Source organism: Osmerus mordax, chromosome 19 (assembly GCF_038355195.1).
Source record: "Osmerus mordax isolate fOsmMor3 chromosome 19, fOsmMor3.pri, whole genome shotgun sequence".
In the NCBI taxonomy this organism is placed as follows: Eukaryota; Metazoa; Chordata; class Actinopteri; order Osmeriformes; family Osmeridae; genus Osmerus; species Osmerus mordax.
In genome coordinates, this window is record NC_090068.1 from 13,502,648 (window position 1) to 13,521,818 (window position 19,171).

Sequence of the window (19,171 nt, forward strand, 5' to 3'; positions counted from 1 at the left end):
AGCTATATACTATGTTAAAGTATTTTTCCATTTTCTTTAAGATATAAAGATCTATTAGGTGCTTACTTGTATTGTCATAGTGACAAAGGCACAAATAACAGTTTATTATTCTAAAAGATAATTGTTGTGTTGATTTATTGAACGTTCTTTTTACAACTTTTCTGCTCATCCTCTGTGTCCTATAAGGAAGGTTCCCAGTCTTTCCTACTGAATTCTCTCTTGGAAATCCCTACAAAATGACTACAACACAATGTCACAACCATTGTACTTGAGGCTGGTGTAATTAGGTTAATTCAAGAGCAGTGTTTATTTAACTGCCTATGCTTAAGCAAGCTGATTTAAATCTTAGATGGGTAATGTAAAAGTGATTTGATTGCTAGATGGAATTTGTGTCTAAATAATACAAAGTGCAGGACTGAGTGTTGGTGATATTCTACGTTTATTAAGAAGAATGATGCATGTCACAGAGCCTTAACAAATTTGAATTATTGGTCAAACGGCTGTGCAATGGCAAAGACGACCCAATGCTGACGGCTGTGATCTGACCAAACATGGCAGGTGGGTTTAAAACAGTTGCAGTCCAGCTTTTAACTTGCTGACGTCACTGTGTGTCCAGAGAGATCCGTCGTTGGCTCTGAGAGGCGGAGGGACCCTACAGGAGAGGACACACAGAGGGAAACACGTCAGAATAGATTAGATCACAGAAATGTCTTCTTTACATGAGCCAGACACATGGTTGTTAACAAGCATCAACACCTTTCACAAATGTATCATTCAGACTATATTCAAACACTGCTAGAGGAGAGATTACAAGCAATAACTATACTGAAATGACATGCCAGACAATGTTTGGATGTGTTTGATTCAGTGATTACTGTTTTGTATCTTACCCCATATGCACGTTGTGATGTGAGGCGCTCTCTATCGCCCCCTGCTGGTCGAACACGGTAATAGTGGAGTAGTTCTCTACCATGAGGAAGGAGGGATCCTCCGATTGGCCTGGAACTTTCCCCAGAGGGAAGCTGCTCCACTGGACCTTGTCTGAGAGGGAAACACACCACAACCATGCTCAGTACGGAAGGGTTCAGTACATCAAGCGACCACATAATAACAAACTGTCTATGGTATGGTAGGAGGGAATCTGATTCTTAACAAACCCAAAGGAAGGAGGACAGGATGTCTGTTCTCTAGTGAATGCCTTCAGCTGATAAACTGACTGATAAGACACGATATACCAAACTTGCTGAGGGTCTAAAGCCTCTGCCTTGCGCTGCACTGCCCTCCTCCTCCTCCTCACCTGTGCACACCTGCCAGGGGGCGCTGCCGTGCCCTCCTCCTCACCTGTGCACACCTGCCAGGGGGCGCTGCCGTGCCCTCCTCCTCCTCCTCCTCACCTGTGCACACCTGCCAGGGGGAGCCTTGTAGCTCCCTGGCTCTCTCAGCCAGGACGTCTGCGCTCAGCTGCTCCTGCCCGGCCTCCGTCCTCCCCGGCAGGCCTCCCGTGGGGCCACACCCTGCCTTGGGACGCTGGCCGGTGGCCGGGCGCTTGGAGCGGCTCAGCCTCTCGTGAAGGCTCTCCAGGGTGTAGATGGTCTGTCCTGAGAGCTCCTGGGAGGGGTGGCTCTCTGAGGGGGGCCCCTGCGTGTAGATGGAGCACAGTCTTAGCAGCTTCTGCTGCGTGTCCACAGGGAACGGATGATCCATGTCATCCAGGATCCTGGAGAACCGAGCAGAGAACACACACGCAACGGCTGAAGGGTTTCACACATCCAGAGTTAGGTGTTCTCTTAGCAAACTACTGTCGTTTATTATCTGTCACTTTGGATAGTAGCTAAATGAATACAAATAACTATTTTATCCCAGAAGCAGTGAGTATCTCTGGGGTCACTCACTGTTTGAGGAGGTGAGGCGAGGCCAGGCAGGGAGTATCCAGGCACGCTGACAGAAACTGCTGACATTTCAGATGGATTCGGTTCGTGAAAATCCTGTCCCTTATTCTGGCCTTTTTCTCAATCTTAGTTTCGTAATGGTATTCACTTCCTGTGGAAAGAACAGCAAAACATAATAAGGTCAAGGAACCCCAGCACTATTCTGGGATAACAATAAGAGCAGAACGCACAGTTGTTTTCAATCCATGAACGCATCTTTTACTGAGGACTTTTAAACATCAGATTATTTCCCAAACATGTATAAAGCCTAATCCTAGCCTAAAACCTTTTTCAATTGAGATCTTCATTTACATGTTCTCTTAGATTGCTTAATCCATGTTTGGGAAACTGGGCCTTAGTGTAATAAACACGTTTCAACACGTTCCTTCACACAGGAAAACTACTTGTCGTACTTGTGATGTTGCAGAGGAGGAGCTCGGAGATCCAGGCAGCTAGGTAGTAGCAGCTGTGCGTGTTGCTCTCTCCAGACTGCTGCTTCAGCTCCTGGAACATCTTCTCCAGGAGCAGGTGGACGAGGAGCGGGGAGGTCAGCAACCTCAGCAGGGGAAGCCAGAAGCGCAGGAACACCCGAGGAAGGCAAGGGGCAGTGGGGTCGGCATTATCTTGGAGAGACAGGAAAAGACACCATAATTATTGGTCAAGTTTAACTCAAAGCTTACGTTGATTCTGTCCATTGGTTTTTACTGTCAACCAGATGAAAACAGCACTGATTAGTAAATCTCATTTGACAGTGTTCTTAAACAAATGCTCTTAACTCCAAGCTTACCTGACACATCAACACCTAGAGACTCTAGCTGTTCAACAGTTGGAACCAGAAACCCATCTTCCAACAGCACGTCTATAAGTGTTTCACTAAACAAAACCACAAGACGAGAGCCATTTCATTCATTAACATTCAATAATAGTGAGACACACTTGATATGGTGCAGTGCATGTTTGATGTTCACCTAGACTCGAGGGCGAAGTGCTTGATTTGAGCGAGGATCCAGCTCATGTCTGCAGAGGGGGCTGGCCACACCCTCTTCTGTTGGTCTCCTCCTGTCAACTCTTCAAATGTCTACACAACCGGAACAAAACGATACACAAATCATGGCTGTGTTTTCAGTAGAAATCATCATTTAAAAAATATGGAAGCATATTTATAAATACATCTACAGTTGCTGTAAACTATATCTATAACGTGAATTATTGTGACAATATACTATTCCAAGTTATGGAAGATAATATCGATAGAAACGGATTAACTGAAATGTATAGACGGGAGAGAAAACTGAATGAGTGAAAGCATAAATGAGGAAAACGGTGACCTGAAACTGCTCTTTTTCATACGATATCAAGAGTTCCCGTGTTGTCTCTGGAAAGAGACAAAAGCACATCAGTGACAATACCAGAACAGCCCCTATGTCAAGGAGCCTCATGCTCTAACCACTAAGCTGAAGCCTCCCATTACGCATGGCTCACTGTAAGTTTCCACTTCTTTCTGTCTGTCGATGAGCTCGTTCTCCTGCTTCTGTAGCTCCTCCCCCTCTTCTCCATCGGAGGCGGAGTCCCAGTCGTTGTTAAGGCCGCCGACAAGCTGCCTGGACCAGTACTCTTGCTGCAGCCACTCCAGCACAAACTGACAACCTGCAAAACACACGGCAGGTTCAGAACTTCTTAGCTTGTTTTGATTTGTTTTTAAGACTTTATTATTAGGCAACAATGGGGGATGTTTCTCCCTGCTGTTCCAGTGAGGTGGCACTGACAGAAGATTGACATTTAGACGTGTTTTTGAACATGACAGACAACATCACTGTACTCACCCTTACGACACCATTTCAAGGTTGGGAGCTTACGGTGAGTTATCTCATGCCTGAGGTTAACGATCCACTCCGGAATCTTTAACTAGAAAACAGACAGGAATATTTGTTACATGATTAGACTGACTTTCTGACTGACGACACCATGTGTCAGGTTATCCTGGGGTTATGGTTAAAAATATACAATGTTGGTTTCACATACCTGGCTCGCTAACCTTCTCAAAGGTTGGGCAACCTTCTTCTGCAGACGTTCTGTCATTGAATTGACAAACCTATTGGTAAACAACAAAAACAAAGCGTTGAAGAATAACACAAAACTGAATATGCTTTCGTTAAATGTATTAAATATTCAGGCACAAGAGACCTGTGATTGATTATCCCCACCTCACGAGCGCAGTGCCATACAACAGAACAAGATCGTCCGCTTCCAGCTTCCCAGAGTTGTCAAGTATTTGACACCGTACAAGGTCTGCTGTGTTCTCAACCGCAATTGGAGTCGTATGGGCATACCTTATAAAAACAGAAAATATTTTAATGCATGGTTAACATGAATGGCTATAGTTCGGCGAGCTACAAGCTTTGCTAGCCCGCTACTAAATAACAGAGCGAGTAAATCATGAAGTAACTGAAAAATATTTTTGGTCTTATATCATAATTTAAAAGAAAACTTTTTGTTTTACCTGCCCTTCCATGCAGATATTCTGTGTAGAGCATATTTTTGCAGAACACAATCCTTTGAATACAGGTACTCAAGAACTTGGTCCCACTCTGCCTTGTTGATCCATGCAACAACGTGCCGTCTCTTATCTGTATTTTTTTTCTTCATATTTACTACAACTGTAATCTACTACAAGTTAGTTACAAAAAAGTTTAGCGTTCGACAGATATTTTTAAGAGTAAGATATCTAAAGTAAGCTAACTAGCTATCAACCTGGTAGCTAGGTATTAACGTGAGTGCCTACACGTCTGGCAACTTTAAATCCACTCAACCAAGAGGACGTAGCTTCTTTTTTTTATCCTTGTACTTCTCTTACATTTTACCATGTGATGTTGAAATATAAGTCCATATACTGAACCAGGTTCAAATGTTTGTCAGAGTACGCGGTTTAACTGAGATTGTATTTTTTAGATAGCCTTTAAAGGTAGTGTGCACTGTCCTCTGTCCCGATCGGATCAAGACAACAACATACTACATCCGGTTCCATTGGTGGTAGGAAATCAATGCAACAGATCCCATGCTCAAAGGTTCCGTCTATTTCCACATAGTGCCTAATGTCTGAGGCTTTGTGTGTGTTTTTATATTGTTATTGACTCAAATGCTAAGTTATTTAATGAACTAGGAATGTATACTTTATTATCGTGGGTGTTTTAAATGTTGTTATAATAAGAACTACCTTGGCACTGTTATAGCGTAGAAATGTACAATAAATGGTTTGAAAAGCTAGGCCTACGCCTACTTATTTTGTGTATTGTTGAATCAAGTCTTTATAATTTAAATAGCCCATCCCTACTGCTGACAGAAAACCTTAGCTCTTTTAGATGATTTACCACACTGATTTAGCCTATTGTTTGAAAGTTGGTCATCCCATTAAGTCAAGCCATCATTGGAAAATTGCGTCAGCGGCGGACTATGGGATACCCCCGTTTATCCACAGGAATTCTCAACTCACGTTTAAACGTTTGACAAAGCCAGCGGCTCAAATACAGGCGGAGTCTGCTCAAAACTCAGCGTTTACCCTAAAGTCTTCATTGGCCTGGGTGTGGTTTTTGCAGTCACAGTAGGCTACCGTTAGCAGGAAATCAAGCGCTGAACTACTAGTTTCAGGCGAAACAAAGAAAAAGCAAGTACATGAATTCCGCAGACTGAAAGTAAAAATCTGAGCAAGTTTATTGTGCGCAGACGTTTTTTTTTTGTTGCTGCGCGCCTTCTCTAATGGACAAAAGTTTTTGCTGACTGCATTGTTGAAAGACTATTAATTTCCAATTCCAATAATCTGTGACTATAGACAGAAGACAAAATGCCGAAAACGGTGAGTAGTATCTTTCTTTATGAGATGTTTTTTTTTTTTTATCATATTTTTTTCTCACAGTCCTCTTCCCTTCATCAGGACTAGATATAGCTCGAATGCTATCTAGCTTACAATAGGCTAGGCTAAACGATACAAATTGGTAGACGACTAATACGTAAATTTTTCTATACACTAAAACAGTAGCTATTATCTATTGAGTTATAGGCTATTTGAATGAAATTTTATTTAATTCGCCCACTTTCAAATGTAGCCTAACCTACGACACGTATACTGCGGACAGGGATTTGGCAGAGAAAACTTTTATACGCGCATCAATGCGGCAACATGAACATTTTACTTTTTAAGATTGTAATACCTAATGTTTTATATCCTTGCTCACGGATTTTGAAACGGTTTTAGATGCTTTTTATTTACTGTGGGCTATCTATTCCAGGCAATCCCCCAAACCGTTATTTTGTGTCAATGCCCCCTCCTCCCCCGCTGAAACGTGATTGGCTTCCGAATGAACTCTCAGAAGCTAACAGGCCAGGTTACTAGTGTCCAACATAAGCAATCCTCGAACTTAATCCTCTCTTATCAACAAAATGTTTATTTGAGATGTTTTATTCATTTAGAAACGACAAATAGTTCTTGGGCCAGGTTCTGAGAGCTGAACCGGAAGATGCGACGCTTTCTGCCATAGTGATGGGTAGTTTCCTCCGAAGTTGTAAGCCTGATGATCTCCTTAGCTGTTTTGAAAACACGTAAAGGAGGATATATCAATTAATGTTAGGTCAATTAGTGATTTGTTCATTCAGTATAATTCGAGATACTCAAAAGTTGGTGTTCCTGTCAGTCTACATGACCATACTTTTGCTCTACTGTTAGATTTACTTAAAATGTGTCAATATTTGAATTATTTAAATGAATGAAGCCTTCAAATTGTCAATTGGCTTCCTTTGCCATTCACAAAATATACAGAATAAATCAATGTATACATGCCAGCAGATTTATGAATTGGTTAATTAGTCTGTCAATGATTATCATAGCTTTTAGAGTGAATGTGGTGAAGAATTTATGTTTATTGAAAATAAACATAACACTTTCGACTGAGTTAATTATATTGAATTAGATCTAAAAAATTGTCTTTTTCATCTTTCATTATTATGTACCCTCAAACCCCAAAAATTATATTAGGCCTTAAATGAGCTAGTTTTGGCATTGTTTCAGCTTCCCAAGGAACAGTAATCTAGTGACTCAAGGTTTCTGAGATTACGTCAGTTCCTTTTGGCCGTTTCCTGGCCTGCAGTGTCTTGACGCAGCCTCTGAAAGCCTTATTTGGTGCTTCGCAGCACAGACTCCCCCTTCTCCTCTCTGCATCACTGCAGCATGGCTTTCAGCTATCGCTATTGCGCTAGAGATTGCGAGCACTTCTACTTGTCACTTTATCATAACAAACTTGATTCCATTGAGTAATTTTTGCCTAATAGGGCCAGAATGACAAATATACAGACAGTGACACAGCCAGACTGTGATTATATATAATATGATATTCAAAATATGATATATGATTATATTTCACAGTTGGTGATGGTTAGTGAACTCAGTGCAAGCATACAATATATCCACAAGGTCGTATCAGAAATCTTACTTCTATCTTTTGGACGAAATCTTAAGATGTAGAAACATCTGGATGTGGATGTAGTTGCTCTGGTCCTTAATTCACTTTGGTGCCAAAACGATATTCTACACATTGTTTATTTACCTCAGCATGCAGTATTCTGAGTAGACTGAAGGAATGAAAGTGCATTTATAATGCTTTTATATATTGCGTTGTAGAAGTACAACTTACCATATGAACTAGTCATTATTGATTTACATGTGGGAAAAGGAAGGTAAGCGAGAGCTTTTCAGTAGAAGTCAAGTTCTTAATAAACCCGAAATGAAGGCAGGCGAGGTGGAAAGGCCAGTGGTATGTAAGCAGGGGATTAGAGGCCTCAGAAGTGCACATAGCACAGCTCAGATTAACAATTTGTAATAAACTGAGCTACAGGCGGTAGCGTGTGGAAGGCAAGAATAATGCAAACGTTTGGGGGTTGTGGCCCGTAAATGGGGTTCGTCTGTGGAAGGTTCATTCTGCTCGGCTCCAAACAGTAAGTTCTGGTGTTTTTTGGTGGGTTTTAAGGGAATTTGAAGTTGATTAGTGTTTGGTATGAAACACAGGTTTGAATGGGATATCTAAAAGTCAGAAGTGTTTATGATGAAGGTTGTGCCCTTTATACAGTGACAGGAAGTATTTAAACTTTCTTTTTAGTGGCTTGCGCAATGTGAGGTGATGAAGCTTGATTTGACAATGGCAGAGTGATTAATAGTGAGTTTATTAACTTAATCCAGGTTGATATGACACAGACTGTTTATTCCCCTTGTAAAATATATAATCTTCTGTCTTTTAGCAAAATCAGAGCTTGGTTGATAGTAATGTCTTACATAGTTCTCAGAATTTCTCACAAGGAATGTCAGCTCCAGAATACATTACTCGGATGCTTGCTGCACCTTTTCCCAAGTCTATCCATCGGATGATAGTTTCTAATTATGAACGTCTCATTATCTTGTTTAAGTGCTGGTCCACACGTGAATAAATGTATCGGTAAATCATTTACAAATAAGAACCCTATGGAAAATGTTTCTGAAAATGTGATTCTTTAGGCCTATCTTTACAGGAAGAGAAATGGAAACCTGATAAATAATGTTTCATTGATTTTATTTAGTTGCCATAAATCCAGTTCATTCGTAGATCAATGTAATTTAGTGTGTTGTAGTGTTCATCTTTGTGGAGTCTACTAATGGAGACTAACGATTGTCCTGACAGGGAGAGTGGAAATATTGAAATCTACATGGTCCTTTAGAGAGGGCGTTCACAGTGTGGGCTAATAATAGTGTGGGAGAAGTGTTCTGTAGAAGCGAGACCCACCCATACCAGTCAGAACATTCACATTCTTAGTTCCTTCTTCATGCGTGAGGAACTATTTTTATCCTGGAAAGCAGCTTCTTAACTGCACTGGACTGATGTCCAAGAGCTTGATGGATTTGGCTATCGAAACTTTGTCTAATCTGTAATATTACGCAACCAGTCTGGTTACAACCTTAACCCATGCATTACCTAGTAACCCTGTTTTGTTTTGTTTGTTACCCTGTTTTTCAGTCTGCCAGTACACTGCCTGGTAGGTTTAGTGAGCAGTAAACTGTAAAAACACGGCATTGTGGATAGAGGAAATGATGAAACAGGTCCAGGAACCACTCCCTAACACTCACAGAAAGCTGCTGTTTGTACCTCAGCTCAGTAGTACTGCTAGTCCAAACATGATCTCTGTCATATACTGGAACACGATGAAGTACTAAACACTTACAAATACAAAATGATGAAACTGTTAGTGATCTGCCTGGAAGTGCTTGTCCCTTGTGGGCCGGCCCAGCTCCTACAGACTGGGTGTCCAGGCCAGGAGAGAGCTGACTCCACCCGGCTGGTGGAACATCCTGCAGGGCCTCCCTCGGCCCTCGCTGGGCCTCCCTCGGCCCTCGCTGGGCCCTTCTCGGCCCCCGTGGCGCTGGCGATGACAGGAAGTGGCAGGGTGACGAGGGCCCTGAGCGGCAAACGGGGTCTGCTGACACAAAGGGGAAAGAACGCAGCCCTGATCAGCCACACAGCTGGGAAATAATGTGTGCCTTTGTGGCTGGGTGCGGGCGTGGGCCCTGCTCAGTTATTTCCCCCCAGACAGACCCTCTGGTTGTTTGTGTCATCTCTGAGAGGGCACGGTCATAACCAGTTCATAGCATGTGATCAAATACCGGTGGACGACCAGAGGAAGTGTTTTGAACCCAGACATAAAAATGTATCTGTCTTTAACTCGTTCTTGAACTATAGTCTGTGGAACCAGTCACTAATGGGATTGTAATGCAGCTGCCGTGTTGCTGTGTGTGCAGTAAGAGAAGCAGAGCTGTGCTGCTGCAGCCGGCAGCAGAGCGGGAGAGGGGGCGGAGAGTGCCGGGGTGAGGCATGGCCGGATGTTCTCTCAGGCTCTGCAGGGCAGCCCGCCTCGCTAGGCCCTGCCTGCCTCGCTATGCCCTGCCTGCCTGGCCAGGCCCTGCCTGCCTCGCTATGCCCTGCCTGCCTCGCTATGCCCTGCCTGCCTGGCTAGGCCCTGCCTTCCTCGCTAGGCCCTGCCTGCCTCGCTACGCCCTGCCTGCCTCTGCCTGCCTCGCTAGGCCCTGCCTGCCTGGCTAGGCCCTGCCTTCCTCGCTAGGCCCTGCCTGCCTCGCTACGCCCTGCCTGCCTGGCTAGGCCCTGCCTTCCTCGCTAGGCCCTGCCTGCCTCGCTACGCCCTGCCTGCCTCTGCCTGCCTCGCTAGGCCCTGTCTGCCTGGCTAGGCTCTGCCTGCCTGGCTAGGCTCTGCCTGCCTCGCTAGGCCCTGCCTCTGCCTGCCTCGCTAGGCCCTGCCTGGCTAGGCCCGGCCTACCTCACTAGGCCCTGCCTGCCTCGCTAGGCCCAGTCACCAGAGGATGTGGTTACTTCCTGTAGAGAAGCTCAGCAGAGAGAACACTGAGTGACAACGTGTGTCTTTAGCACAGAAGCTAACGCAAAATAAAAACCCGTTAATTTCACTTAGAGAACTGGAATCCTCAGCTCAGGGTCTTCTCTCCACTGTTAACCAGCAGAAGCTACCGTTTTTACAGTTACATTCTAGAAATGAACAAAACTCTTTTCTACCAAAAAACTAAGATTCTACCTAAGAATGGAAGGAAAGTAAATCTTATGAAAAGAAATACTCGAGGGGATCTTGAGAAACCTTTATTATCTGACAAGTCAGAATTACTCCTTTTTCGATCAGTTATTAAAAACCTCCCAGGACAGGAGTTGGTGCGGTGAAACTCTGTGTTTCCTGCCATTGTGTTTGGTCAACTCTTTAGGCTGATCATTCATTTCTGTACTGCAACTCCCCTGAGGTACTGTCAGTACCAGGCACAGCCCAGCAGACTGCTCTCCTCCACGCCTGTCAGACCGGGATCCTGTTCTCCCCCTCCTCTCGTTCCTGAGCAGGGATGGTCCTAGCCCCCAGAAACACCCAAACACAACTAACAACCTCTATCTCGCTTCAAGAAAAAGTGCTAATTGACTTTCCACTCCGTCACACATTTCTGGGCTCTACCCGCGCCTGTCTTCTTCTCAGTTTTCAAACCACGATGACCTTTTGAATGAGAACAGCAATCTGCCCACTCCCAGCCTCTCAGGAATGGCAGTTACAGTTCTGAAAGACATTTAATCAAACAGAACGTTAGGAAGATGATGTGATGTTGAATCCTGCCGTGAGATCCTCAGCTTGGGATTGTGGCACCGTAATGATGATGTGAAGGATACTGCTGAACATAAATAAACAATTTTTTACTTTAGAGTTTACTGATAAACTGCTTATATTGTGTAGATTTCAGACTAACTGTCATGTTTCTGTCCTGAAACAGATAAGTGTGAGAGTCACCACGATGGACGCTGAGCTGGAGTTTGCCATCCAGCCCAACACCACGGGGAAACAGCTGTTTGACCAGGTACGGACTCTCTGATTCGCTGGGAGACACACATGTCATTTTTCACACAGGCTTTTTTAAAGCCAATCAGTGACAATAGAAAATCTACATCCAGAGGGAGGTGAGTCTATTTTTAGGGAACTCTCGCTGTTTAGTTCGGTTCTTTCCATCGAGTCATGCTGTGCTGGATGATGTGGGCTTGTGCACCTCTGTGATTCGCTGGATGAGTGTGCTGACCTTGAGGGCCGGCCACAGCGTCTGTCTAAATCCAGCCCAGGTCCACTGCTACATGTCATCCCCTCACACTCTCTTTCCTGTCTCTCTATTCCATCACTATAAAGATAACAAAGGCAGAAATCTTCCATAAAAAAGTAATATAGGCTTGGCTGGGCTGCAGACAGACTATTACTCATGGAGTCTACTGGCTGCAAAAAAGAGCTCAATTTCCAGGACAATGAAGGCGGGCTTTGTTCGTCTAACTTGTCATTTGCTTTCTCCTTCCAAGTGGAAAGAGTAAGATCTCTCCTGCAACAGTTGGCACCTTTCAGATAATGTCAGACGTGCTGCTAGGATGAACAGGATCAGTCTGTGAGTCCTCAGCTCTGCTGTCTCTCTGCTGGTCCATCAGTCTGTGAGTCCTCAGCTCTGCTGTCTCTCTGCTGGTCCATCAGTCTGTGAGTCCTCAGCTCTGCTGTCTCTCTGCTGGTCCATCAGTCTGTGAGTCCTCAGCTCTGCTGTCTCTCTGCTGGTCCATCAGTCTGTGAGTCCTCAGCTCTGCTGTCTCTCTGCTGGTCCATCAGTCTGTGAGTCCTCAGCTCTGCTGTCTCTCTGCTGGTCCATCAGTCTGTGAGTCCTCAGCTCTGCTGTCTCTCTGCTGGTCCATCAGTCTGTGAGTCCTCAGCTCTGCTGTCTCTCTGCTGGTCCATCCAAGAGATGATGGACATTTACATTTACATTTAGTCATTTAGCAGACGCTCTTATCCAGAGCGACTTACAGTAAGTACAGGGACATTCCCCCGAGGCAAGTAGGGTGAAGTGCCTTGCCCAAGGCACTTCAACCCCAGTTGGCATGACCGGGAATCGAACTGGCAACCTTCGGATTACTAGCCCGATTCCCTCACCGCTCAGCCACCTGACTCCCTAGAGCACCAGAGCAGCGCTGCCGTCACCATGGGAACACCCCCACCACCACGACAAAACTGTCGTATTCAGTGCTGAGAACTCATTCAAATGTTAGGAGGTTTCTAATCACAAACACTTGTCAGTGTGGTCTCATGTAGCGGAGGACAGTCTGAAGTGTAAGAGGACTCCATCCCCTAACCTGTAAGGTTATCTGGTCTATTTATAGTGTTGGTCAGTCATACAAAGAGTTTCAGGACATGCTCTATGTGTGCCTGCTCTATTCAGGACATGCTCTAAGTGTGCCTGCTCTATTCAGGACATGCTCTATGTGTGCCTGCTCTATTCAGGACATGCTCTATGTGTGCCTGCTCTATTCAGGACATGCTCTATGTGTGCCTGCTCTATTCAGGACATGCTCTATGTGTGCCTGCTCTATTCAGGACATGCTCTATGTGTGCCTGCTCTATTCAGGACATGCTTTATGTGTGCCTGCTCTATTCAGGACATGCTCTATGTGTGCCTGCTCTATTCAGGACATGCTTTATGTGTGCCTGCTCTATTCAGGACATGCTCTATGTGTGCCTGCTCTATTCAGGACATGCTCTATGTACCTCCTGACACAGTGGAGCTGTGCAGTGACAGATCAATAAAACATCTTAGAAATTCAGAGACCAGAGGGTCTAAATGTTTTACCCCATGCTGAGATGAGAATCTCCTCCATTCTCACACGTTGCTGGACATACAATATGACCTGTATTGTTAACGTTATCATGGAGAGTTGAGCGATGTTGATTCCCAAGTTGTGTTGTTGTGTTCCTCAGGTGGTGAAGACCATTGGACTGCGCGAGGTGTGGTTCTTCGGGCTGCAGTACCAGGACACCAAGGGCTTTTCCACGTGGCTTAAGCTCAATAAGAAGGTGAGACCTCTGCTTTGTTGGAGTCGAGTAAAAACGTCCAGGTGTGTAGAAGGACTGCGTCCCCCTGCGTGACAGAGCAGTATGACCCGGGTCCTGACCCGTGACCCTGTACCCAGTCCTAACCTCTGACCCCTGACCCCAGGTGACGGCCCAGGACGTGAGGAAGGAGAGCCCGCTGCTCTTCAAGTTCCGGGCCAAGTTCTTCCCCGAGGACGTTTCAGAGGAGCTCATCCAGGAGGCTACACAGAGACTGTTCTTCCTGCAGGTCAGACACACTCTCACACATTCTCACACTCTCTCACACACTCACACACACACACTCTCACACACACTCTCACACACATACACACACTCTCTCTCACACACTCTCCTATACACACACTCTCTCACACTCGCACACACACACAGTGTCTGACTCCCCCCCCCCCCCCGCTGTGCCAGGTGAAGGAGGGCATCCTGAATGACGACATCTACTGCCCCCCGGAGACCGCAGTGCTCCTGGCCTCCTACGCCGTGCAGGCCAAGTACGCCGACTACAGCCCGGACTCCCACAACCCCGGGTACCTGTCTGGAGACAAGCTGCTCCCCCAGAGGTGAGGAACTAGGGCTCCAGCCTCCTCCTGCTGCCCCTCCTGGCTGGAACCGGCTAGAACCGGAGGTGTCAGGATGGATCAGAGGAGTTTTAACCGGCTGTCAGTTTGAGATCGATGACTTTTCCCGTTCCACATTTTCTTCTGTTGTTTTTCATGATTGTTTCATTGATTTTGCGACAGTGTGTTGAGAAGTCTCTCTAGCGGTGCTATGTGCTGTTAAAATCGTGTTGTCAAGACTAGCTGTTAGAAACCCTGTGTGTGTGCAGAGTCCTGGACCAGCACAAGCTGAACAAGGAGCAGTGGGAGGAACGCATCCAGGTGTGGCACGAGGAGCACAAGGGCATGCTCAGGTAAACACACACACACAAGTAAACACACACACACACACACACAGGTAAACACACACACACACACAGGTAAACACACACAGGTAAACACACACACACAGGTAAACACACACATACACACACACAGGTAAACACACATACACACACACAGGTAAACACACACATACACACATCACTTGTGGAGCCAAGGACATCCTCCAGAACAGAGATAGAGTCCACAGAGAGCACGTGCTTGAGAGGTGAGCTGATTCCCAGCGGCCTCCTTCTCTGTCCCCAGAGAGGACTCCATGATGGAGTACCTGAAGATCGCCCAGGACCTGGAGATGTACGGGGTCAACTACTTCAGTATCAAGAACAAGAAGGGCTCTGAGTTGTGGCTGGGAGTGGACGCTCTGGGCCTGAACATCTACGAACAGAACGACAAGTGAGTGACTCATGTGGGGTCTGTTCACCATGTGGGTTCTGTTCACCACAAGGCCGATGAATTTCAGCAGGGAGCTAAAAGCTGCCCGCTCAATAAACGGTGAAAATAATCATAAGGTCGAAATATAAAAGTGGACATGCTGTTTCATGCAGGTTCTGATTTTCTCGGCAGTCAAGCTGATGTTGTTTCCTGTTGTTGTCTTTGTCTTTTTCAGAATGACCCCTAAAATCGGATTCCCTTGGAGCGAAATCAGAAATATTTCCTTTAACGACAAGAAGTTCGTCATTAAACCCATCGACAAGAAAGCACCAGTATGTAACCTTCAATGCACTTCCTCTGCAGAATCATTATTTTACGTGCGATCGCTTTTCACGAAGGCTTGGCAATGAGATGTGTGTAATTTGTGTGTTTTCTCTCAGGATTTTGTGTTCTACGCTCCAAGACTGCGCATTAACAAGAGAATCCTGGCTCTGTGCATGGGCAACCATGAGCTGTACATGCGCCGCCGCAAACCCGACACCATCGAGGTGCAGCAGATGAAAGCCCAGGCACGAGAGGAGAAGAACCACAAGAAGATGGAGAGGTAGAAACACCATGATCCACAGCGTGACAGAAACACCATGATTCAGAGCATGACAGAAACACCATGATTCAGAGCATGACAGAAACATGCAGAAACACCATGATCCTCACCATGACAGAAACACCATGATCCTCACCATGACAGAAACACCAAGAAACAACATAATCCACACCATTTCCAGCAAGATTGTGACTTCACCGACATCTTTGGGCTCTCCCAGGAATGTCTCAGTGTGTCATCACAGCTAACTGCTCTCACAGCTCCACAATCTGCGATTAACAAACACTAGTTCTCCTCCTGGCGAAAAGAGCTATGAAGTGTTTCTGCTCTGTCAGGACTGGGGAGTAGAGGAGTCAGAGCTAGATATTGTGTGCTAAAGACAGGCTGACAATGTCAGGAAGTGGTGTGTGGTTCCTCCCTCACGGTTCCCTGTTCTCCATCAGGGCTCTGCTGGAGAACGAGAAGAAGAAGAGAGAGGCGGCCGAGAAGGAAAAGGAAAAGATTGAGAAGGAAAAGGAGGAGTTGATGGAGAGATTAAAACAAATTGAAGAGCAAACTAAAAAAGCCCAACAAGGTATTATAACTAATACTAGCCGTAAAGCAGTAGAAACTAATCAGAATAAGCTTGTAATTTTGAAAAATAATTGCCAGTGATCGCTTAATGCACAGTACTGTGTACCCATTCATTGTGGAGTGATTGGAGACCTTACAAAAATGGTGTCTGTGTGCTTGTGTGTGTCGTGTGTGTGCTCGTGTGTGTGTTGTGTGTGTGTCGTGTGTGTGTGTGAGCAGAGCTGGAGGAGCAGACTCGCAGGGCTCTGGAGCTGGACCTGGAGAGGAAGCGGGCTCAGGAGGAGGCCGAGCGCCTGGAGAAGGAGCGCCGAACGGCGGAGGAGGCCAAGAGCGCCCTGCTGCAACAGTCTGAGAACCAGATGAAGAACCAGGAGCATCTGGTGGGTCGTCTCACCCCCTCACCCTCACCCCCTCACCCTCACTCTCTCACCCTCACCCCCTCACCCTCTCACCCTCACTCTCTCACCCTCACACCCTCACCCCCTCACCCTCTCACCCTCACTCTCTCACCCTCACCCTCTCACCCCCTCACCCTCACCCCCTCCCCACAACCATGCATTCATATTCACACCTCTACAGCTCCACTAACTCTGTCACAACCTCTAACAAAACAGAATTCAAATTAATCTGATTCGAGAGGTGGTCAGTGTTATCTGGGCCCTATCTCTCTATGTTTTTGTTCTTCTCCCTGGTTGTCACCCTGGCGTGGAGGAAGTGACCCTGACTCCAGTTTGTTCCCCTCAGGCAACAGAGCTGGCTGAGCTCACCTCCAAGATCTCCCTGCTGGAGGACGCCAAGCAGAGGAAGGAGGATGAGGCTACGCAGTGGCAACAGAAGGTGCGTTTTCCTGCTGTTCTGCTGCTGCTGTGCCCTCTGACACAAACACATTAGCACATATTTGATGTGCAAATCCCTCCCTCCAGCTCTGCCACCCCAGGGGGGGGGCTGTAAGTGCCACTCTCTCTTCTGGTTCTGTTGTTCCTGCCAGGTCGCCCATGCTGGGCTGGCCGCTACAGAACACCATCCCCCACCACCACATTCTCCCTCCAGTACTCGAAAGAATTAAAGTCTAGCGTCAACAGCTCCCAAATGTCCTGTGATTGTGTTGTTTCGAACGAGAGAACAAACCTTTCAGCAGCTGTACTATTCATAGGCCTGAGTACGATTCGGCTCACTGTTCCACCTTCGGCATGTGTGTGGAGGCAGATGGTGTAAGGGTGCCTCTGGTCACTCCTCGTCCTCTCTAACCTCTTCACGGCGTGTTGTCTCCCAGGCCACCATGGTGCAGGAAGACCTGGAGAAGACCAAGGAGGAGCTGAAGAGCAGGGTGATGGCGTCCCACGTTCAGGAGGCCGTGCAGGCGGAGGACGAGCACGACGAGAACGACGAGAGCAGCGCCGAGGCCAGCGCAGACTTCGCCTCCGCCGGCACCTACAAGGACCGCAGCGAGGAGGAGCGCATGACCGAGGCCGACAAGAACGAGCGCGTGCAGAAACACCTGCTGGTGAGTATCCTTCCCTCTCTGGGCGGGGTCAGGGGCGCTGCGCTGTGTGACGACGGCAGCGCTGATGTTGCGTCTCTGCCTGCAGGCGCTGAGCTCAGAGCTGGCTAACGCTCGGGACGAGACCAAGAAGACCCAGAACGACCTCATCCACGCCGACAACGTGCGGGCGGGGAGAGACAAGTACAAGACCCTGCGGCAGATCCGCTCGGGGAACACCAAGCAGCGCATCGATGAGTTTGAGTGTATGTAACCTGTTCACGGCTACAGCCCTGGATTGGCCCATCATCTTAGACTGTAGACCTGCCTTTCACGAGCTACAGTGCCTTACACCTACACAAGACAAGTAAATATTATGTGAGGAAAAAGAACAATACAGCACATTGTACAGTAATATTGATACACAAATCAAGTATTGTCACCATAGGCGGGAATTTGGCGGATGCACCTGTTCTTAAGGGAGATGTTTTAGCAATACAAGAACGGTTTTGAGAACACAGATTGGATCATACTCTTTTAAAGCTTTAGAATTTGGGACCGCAGTTGAGAGAGGGTGTTTGATAGATTGTAATGGTGCAATTTTTAATTAATTCCGCACTCATCATCATCATTTCTTTAAATAACTGAAAAGACAGGCAAATTGTACTATGTTGTCAATTTAGGTATCATTGTTGAAGAGCATTGTTTTTGGTTGGATCATTTACTGTATTCTTTTTGGGCAAAGAAACCATCAAACTGTATTTAGATTGATTTTTTATGCTATTTTGATTTTAAGCTTTTAATGGTGGAAGTCTTCTCAACAGAAGGAGATCTTTTTGGAAAACCTTTGCAGTATTATTATCACACATGATTTTACTATGTAAGACCACATGAAACGAGCTCTGGAATCCCATGTTTCAGAAACACACACACTGACTGGTTAGAGATGAAGGTGTATCTGCTATAGCGTATAGCCATGCACAGTAGTAGCTCAAATAATTAGGAATTCTTTTTTTATACAAATCTTTTGCTAAACTTTTTACAACACAGTATGTGGCATTTGAAGCACTATGATTAAAAGGCTTGCCTCTGAGGGCTGTTTTGTAATTTGGATTTTTCAAGTTGTGATCATGTGTAAAAGATAGTGTTTTATCTTTCTATTTTAAATTATGAATGACTGTTAAGTCAGCAGCCAAAACTGAAATAAGATAAATGTGGTCAGGAGTCGCCTTTTCCTTTGCAGAGTTTTTCAGAAGGTCTTTGCTGCTTGAAGTCTTCATCTGTCAATAAAATAGAGGAAACTTCAGTTGTCTTTTCTTACACTTTTGTGTTTTTTTTTACGTCACTGTACTATTTTAAGAAGTTATATTCCGTGAATATATTGGCACTCGAAATATCCTTGACAATTTAATACCACACGGCCGCAATACCTTTCAGGGACACTAGAGGGTCCAATACAGTTATTTTCCGCAGCACAATTCAGCACAATCCACAACTAATCTTTCTGAATATGTCTTGATTTCCCTATATTTATATTGACAACCACATATAGCCATACCAATGGAGGCAAATCTAATTGTCTTTCATTAACATTTATTCAAGCAGGCTCTTTCAATGACATTTTACTTTGTAAATAGTGAGTCCTTTGAATCCTTTCTCATTTCAACCGACAGCACAAAACACTTTAATTACACAGAGGCGGCACATTAAGTTCTATACAAGCTTTATTAGGGTCTGTGAAAACCCCCCTAGTTGAGTGGATCTTGTGACACAGAAACCTCCTCTGGCCTTGGTCTTG

General features: G+C 45.7%; 2 protein-coding genes across 2 annotated transcripts; one reads left to right on the forward strand and one right to left on the reverse strand.

Annotated features, from left to right (window-relative positions):
- Positions 1-420: 420 nt before the first annotated feature.
- Positions 421-4,693, reverse strand: las1l (LAS1 like ribosome biogenesis factor). Its single transcript, XM_067257231.1, has 13 exons — positions 4,429-4,693; positions 4,133-4,258; positions 3,951-4,020; positions 3,752-3,833; positions 3,411-3,575; positions 3,257-3,303; positions 2,897-3,006; positions 2,716-2,801; positions 2,342-2,551; positions 1,893-2,040; positions 1,395-1,717; positions 891-1,041; positions 421-652 (listed from the first exon to the last, which is right to left on the reverse strand). The coding sequence occupies exons 1-13, from the start codon at positions 4,572-4,574 to the stop codon at positions 565-567; spliced, it is 1,752 nt and encodes a 583-aa protein (XP_067113332.1). The 5' UTR covers positions 4,575-4,693; the 3' UTR covers positions 421-564.
- Positions 4,694-5,490: 797 nt separating this feature from the next.
- Positions 5,491-18,679, forward strand: msna (moesin a). Its single transcript, XM_067257182.1, has 14 exons — positions 5,491-5,778; positions 11,272-11,355; positions 13,278-13,373; positions 13,516-13,638; positions 13,815-13,966; positions 14,233-14,316; positions 14,591-14,737; positions 14,952-15,048; positions 15,157-15,320; positions 15,764-15,894; positions 16,113-16,273; positions 16,638-16,730; positions 17,167-17,397; positions 17,483-18,679. Exons 1-14 carry the CDS (start codon positions 5,767-5,769, stop codon positions 17,645-17,647), a joined length of 1,740 nt encoding a protein of 579 aa, XP_067113283.1. The 5' UTR covers positions 5,491-5,766; the 3' UTR covers positions 17,648-18,679.
- Positions 18,680-19,171: the final 492 nt, after the last annotated feature.

Coding starts and splice junctions, on each gene's coding strand:
- msna (XM_067257182.1), top strand. Junction 15,895..16,112: donor AACTAAAAAAGCCCAACAAG/GTATTATAACTA, acceptor GTGTGTGAGCAG/AGCTGGAGGAGCAGACTCGC. Junction 17,398..17,482: donor GCGTGCAGAAACACCTGCTG/GTGAGTATCCTT, acceptor CTCTGCCTGCAG/GCGCTGAGCTCAGAGCTGGC.
- las1l (XM_067257231.1), bottom strand. CDS start 4,574: ATGAAGAAAAAAAATACAGATAAGAGACGGCACGTTGTTGCATGGATC. Junction 4,259..4,428: donor ATATCTGCATGGAAGGGCAG/GTAAAACAAAAA, acceptor TGTTTTTATAAG/GTATGCCCATACGACTCCAA. Junction 2,041..2,341: donor CCTCCTCTGCAACATCACAA/GTACGACAAGTA, acceptor TTCTTTCCACAG/GAAGTGAATACCATTACGAA.